Source organism: Alosa pseudoharengus, unplaced genomic scaffold (genome assembly GCF_046254945.1).
Source record: "Alosa pseudoharengus isolate Yale_2024_CS ecotype anadromous, Long Island Sound unplaced genomic scaffold, YU_APseudo_1.1 YU_APseudo_1.1_scf_100, whole genome shotgun sequence".
In the NCBI taxonomy this organism is placed as follows: Eukaryota; Metazoa; Chordata; class Actinopteri; order Clupeiformes; family Clupeidae; genus Alosa; species Alosa pseudoharengus.
The window spans coordinates 107703-112500 of record NW_027468566.1 but is presented as its reverse complement, the minus strand read 5'-3'; the positions used below and the strand labels follow the sequence as shown (position 1 = coordinate 112500).

At 48.4% G+C, this 4798-nt stretch overlaps 1 protein-coding gene across 1 annotated transcript in view; it reads left to right on the top strand.

Moving 5' to 3' along the window:
- LOC143112678 (transducin-like enhancer protein 3-A) overlaps positions 1-4163 on the top strand; it is a 16941-nt gene extending 12778 nt beyond the window's left edge. The window contains exons 9-13 of the mRNA XM_076274953.1: positions 340-587; positions 1108-1255; positions 1734-1884; positions 2551-2627; positions 3610-4163. Of these exons, the coding sequence (XP_076131068.1) occupies positions 340-587; positions 1108-1255; positions 1734-1884; positions 2551-2627; positions 3610-3717 (732 nt within the window). The 3' untranslated portion in view covers positions 3718-4163. The remainder of the gene's footprint in view (positions 1-339; positions 588-1107; positions 1256-1733; positions 1885-2550; positions 2628-3609) is intronic.
- Positions 4164-4798: the final 635 nt, after the last annotated feature.

Genomic DNA, 4798 nt, shown 5'->3' with positions numbered 1-4798 from the left:
AGCACAGTCTCATGCCCAGGCCAAAGTCATGTGCCCACTATGTGATGCCCAGGCCATACTCATGCCCAGTCTGTGCCATGCTGCGTCCAGACTCCACAGAGTTTGCCCTGGAAGGGATGCGTACAAGACGCCTTGTGCGTTTAATGGAGGCATGTGTTGGGCCAGCTGGTGATTGTGCAACACAATTGAAAAGTGTTGTAGAGAGTGTCAGCATTTGAGTCGTTTGAGGAGAGTACATGTATGTTGCATGAATATTACGTGTTGATGAATTTAGTGGTGATTTAAAGATTAGGTCCAAGAGCTCTAAACTGGCTCTCTCTCCGTCTCCTCGTCCTGTAGAACCGTGACAACTACATCCGCTCGTGTAAGCTGCTTCCCGACGGGCGCACACTCATCGTGGGCGGGGAGGCCAGCACGCTGACCATCTGGGACCTGGCCTCGCAGACGCCGCGCATCAAGGCCGAGCTGACCAGCTCGGCGCCCGCCTGCTACGCCCTGGCCATCAGCCCCGACGCCAAGGTGTGCTTCTCCTGCTGCAGCGACGGAAACATCGCCGTCTGGGACCTGCACAACCAGACACTCGTCAGGTCAGATACATACCGACCCTCGTTTCACTAAACGCTCACCCAGTTACGGGAACTTTATTCTAGAATATGATTGTATATTTCTACAAATTTTCTTTAGGGATTAATGAAGTACTCTATTTTGTATGTCTCTACTCATTTTCATTAGGGATTAATGAAGTACTATATTTTGTATATATCTACTCATTTTCTTTAGGGATTAATGAAGTACTATATTTTCTATATTTCTACTCATTTTCTTTAGGGATTAATGAAGTACTCTATTCTATTTTCTATATTTCTACTCATTTTCTTTAGGGATTAATTAAGTACTCTATTTTGTGTTCATGTTGTGGCTGTGCTATTGCACATGATGCTGCGTTGCCATCTGTGGCTGCTGCTATACACTAGCGCAGATGTAATCTGTGGATGTGAACGACTGTATAGGTGCTCTAAGTAGCCCTGCTGTTTGCATAAGTCATGTGAGAAGTCATTATCGCGCCCACTGACCAAGCCTCTCCCGTTGCATTCTGGGTATGTGCAGGCAGTTCCAGGGTCACACGGACGGAGCCAGCTGCATCGACATCTCCCACGACGGGACCAAGCTGTGGACGGGCGGCCTGGACAACACGGTCCGCTCCTGGGACCTGAGGGAGGGACGCCAGCTGCAGCAGCACGACTTCACCTCACAGGTACACACACACACACACACACTGTGACCTCTGAGCTCTGACTTCACCTCTCAGGTACACACACACACACACACACACACTGTGACCGCTGAACTCTGACTTCACCTCTCAGGTACACACACACACACACACACACACTGTGACCTCTGAACTCTGACTTCACCTCTCAGGTACACACACACACACTGTGACCTCTGAACTCTGACCTGCAGACCTTATTGCATAGACTTCATCAGACATGTGTACACAGTTGTGTCTTCATGACTGTCCCATTGTCCCATAATTGTCAGCTCCTAATGGATTTTCTAATAGTTAAAGCCGATAATCTTCCAGACTTTGTCCCCTAAAGACACTTAATAAGTCAATTTCTATTGAGGAAGAGCTGGGTTTGTAACTGTGTGTGTGTGTGTGTGTGTGTGTGTGTGTGTGTGTGTGTGTGTGTGTGTGTGTGTGTGTGTGTGTGTGTGTGTGTGTGTAGATCTTCTCCCTGGGCTACTGTCCGACGGGCGAGTGGTTGGCCGTGGGCATGGAGAGCAGTAACGTCGAGGTTCTCCACCACACCAAGCCCGACAAGTACCAGCTGCACCTCCACGAGAGCTGTGTGCTCTCGCTCAAGTTCGCCTACTGTGGTAAGCAGCCCTCTCCTTACCTCATATACACACACACACACACACACACACACTCTGTACCTCACACAACAGTGGAGTGCCTATTAGCCTTCTACTTGTATAGTGCACTTTCTAGTGAAATGGCCTCTGAGTGGTATACCTCCATCCTTCAAACAGACACACACACACACACTAGCTTTAATTATTTGGCGCATGCACACTACACACACCACACACCACATCAACATCCATTTCAACCACTTGCTGCATTCTTTGATTTCTTTTCATCCTCCACTGTAACACAACGCAACGCGTCTCATGTTTAACCTTGACCTCTAGCGTGTCCTCCACGACCCTGGAGTGTAGCGTATCCACCGCAGGGTGCAGCAGCACTATCAGTGCATGTTGAGAGTGTTTGCTTTCTTCCATTGTCTGGCTCAGTGAATCCTTTCCTCTTGTCCTTCAGACCGCCATCTACGTCCATGCTGTCTCCTCTCCTCATCTCTCCTCTCATCTCCTCTCATCTCTGCACATTCATTTCTCCCTCTCTTCTCCTTTCCCTCTCTTTCTTTTCTTTCTGATCCTCTGTGCTTGTTTTGTCCTCTCCTCTCTTTCATCATTATCTGTGTGTGTGTGTGCCCTGTGCAAATGGATGCGTAATGATGTTTGATTTTCCCCCGCTAAAAGGAAAATGGTTCGTGAGCACGGGGAAGGACAATCTGCTCAATGCATGGAGGACTCCATACGGCGCCAGCATATTCCAGGTACTGGATCAATACTCGGGGCACAGTGCAGGGGGACAGAGGAGGGAGGGAGGGAGGGATGGAGAGAGGGCGTGTTGAAAGGAGGGTGTGGGATGGACAGTGAAGTAGAGCAAGAAAGATCGAAGGAGGGAGAGAGGAGGAGCAGAATACATGGAAGAAGGGAGTGAGTGAGGGAGGGAGAGAGAAAGAGGAATAGAAGGGAGGGTGAGAGAGATAGATAAGAGGGAAGGAGGGAGGGAGAGGGGGTAGATTGAGCACATTGGTGTGTGTGTGTGTGTGTGTGTGTGTGTGTGTGTGTGTGTGTGTGTGTGTGTGTGTGTGTGTGTGTGTGTGTGTGTGTGTGTGTGTGTGTGTGTGTGTGTGTGTGTGTGTGTGTGTGTGTGTGTGTGTGTGTGTGTGTGTGTGTGTGTGTGTGTGTGTGTGTGTGTGTGTGTGTGTGTGTGTGTGTGTGTGTCCTGCTGAGCTGCAGACAGTGCTGTAGCCAGTTGCTAAAGGGCAGAGTGACCGCAATCTGACAGCAGGGCCTTTATCAGCGGAAATGGACCCGAGTGTGATATTAACAACACCGGCTGACCACTTAGTGCCGATGCAGCAGTGTGTTTCTGTGTGTGTGTATGGGTATGTTGTTGTTTTTTTTTTTTTTAAATGTGTGTGTGTGTGGTTATAGGTCACTTAGCGGAACAGTAAGTAATTATACGGTAGAAATGAACTGGTGTATGGGAACATGATGACTAAATGGGTTGTGGTCAGTGTTGATGGTCATCAGGACTGTCTTGCGTATATTGGATGACCTTTTAGCTTGTAGTCTGCATAGTCAGATAGCGGCTAATGCTTTCAGGAAAATTCCATATCTGGAGCCCGAGTCCACACACAGACACACACACACACACACACACACACACACACACACACACACACACACAGTATCTGGGTTTGGGTGCTCCTAGTAAAGACTGTGTCTTTGTCTTTGTTTTCCCTGCAGTCAAAGGAGTCATCGTCGGTCCTGAGCTGCGATATCTCGGCGGACGATAAGTACATCGTCACGGGCTCAGGCGATAAGAAGGCCACTGTCTACGAGGTCATCTACTGACACGCTTCTGCAATAGCAGCAGCAGCGCTGGAACCGGCCCTGTGGGAGGACAGCGGGGGGGAGGGGGGCAGACACACACACACACACACACACACACACACATGTACATACACACTTGATACTCTCTCAAACACACACACACACACACGTACATACACGCTTGAGACACTCTCTGAAACACACACGCACACACTTGACTTTTGCTCTTATATACACACACACAAACTCTTTCTTTCTTTCTTTCTTTCTTTCTTTCTCTTTTTTCATTTCTTTTTTTCCTTCATACACATACACACACACACACACAGGACGCCTCATCTGCCTGCTTGCCAGGACAGACAGACTAACTTAATGGCCTGAGGACTGCAGCTGAACTGGGTGGGTGTGGGCTGGTCTGAACCTGACTGAACCGGATCGCAGTCTAGGTTGATCAGCACCACGAACCCCCCCCCCCCCCCCACCCCCATCCCACCTGCCTGTCCAGTGCCCCTCCCTCCTCAGCACTAAGAGAGGACAAAGACTGTCTGGTGCCCATCCCCCCCCCCCCCGTATATCGGTCTATGTTGGAAAGTTGTTTCTTCTCTTTTATTATTATTTTGTCAGGTTTTTTTTTTGTGTGTTTTTTTTAACACTGAGAATGTTCTGTGTGCGGCTGTGACGTGAAGCAGTGCTTCGCTTCGCTCGCCGAGCCGCAGTTGCTGGCGCGGTGGAGGTTCTGTGAAAAATGTATATAATGGAGGACTAAAGGCCTTTATAGATTTCTATTTTGGTGTCCAGTTCCACTTGTGATGGTCCCCTTCTCCTTGACGCGTCGTCTCCCCTGGTCCCTGGGGTTTGGATATTAGATTAGGACCTCTCTCTTTTATCCCGAGGAAATTCTATTCCTTTTTTTTCCCCCTCTCTCTCTCTCCTCGTCCTCCTTCTGAGAAGTTCATTTTCTGCCCTGACCTTTCATGGAAATCTAATTTACTCCTTTTTTGGTGTCCATTAAAAAACAATTTTGAGCTTCATCAAATTATGGAGATGTTTTGTACAAAAAAAAGAAAAAAGAAAAAAAATCTTGTGGATTTTATTCCTTCTG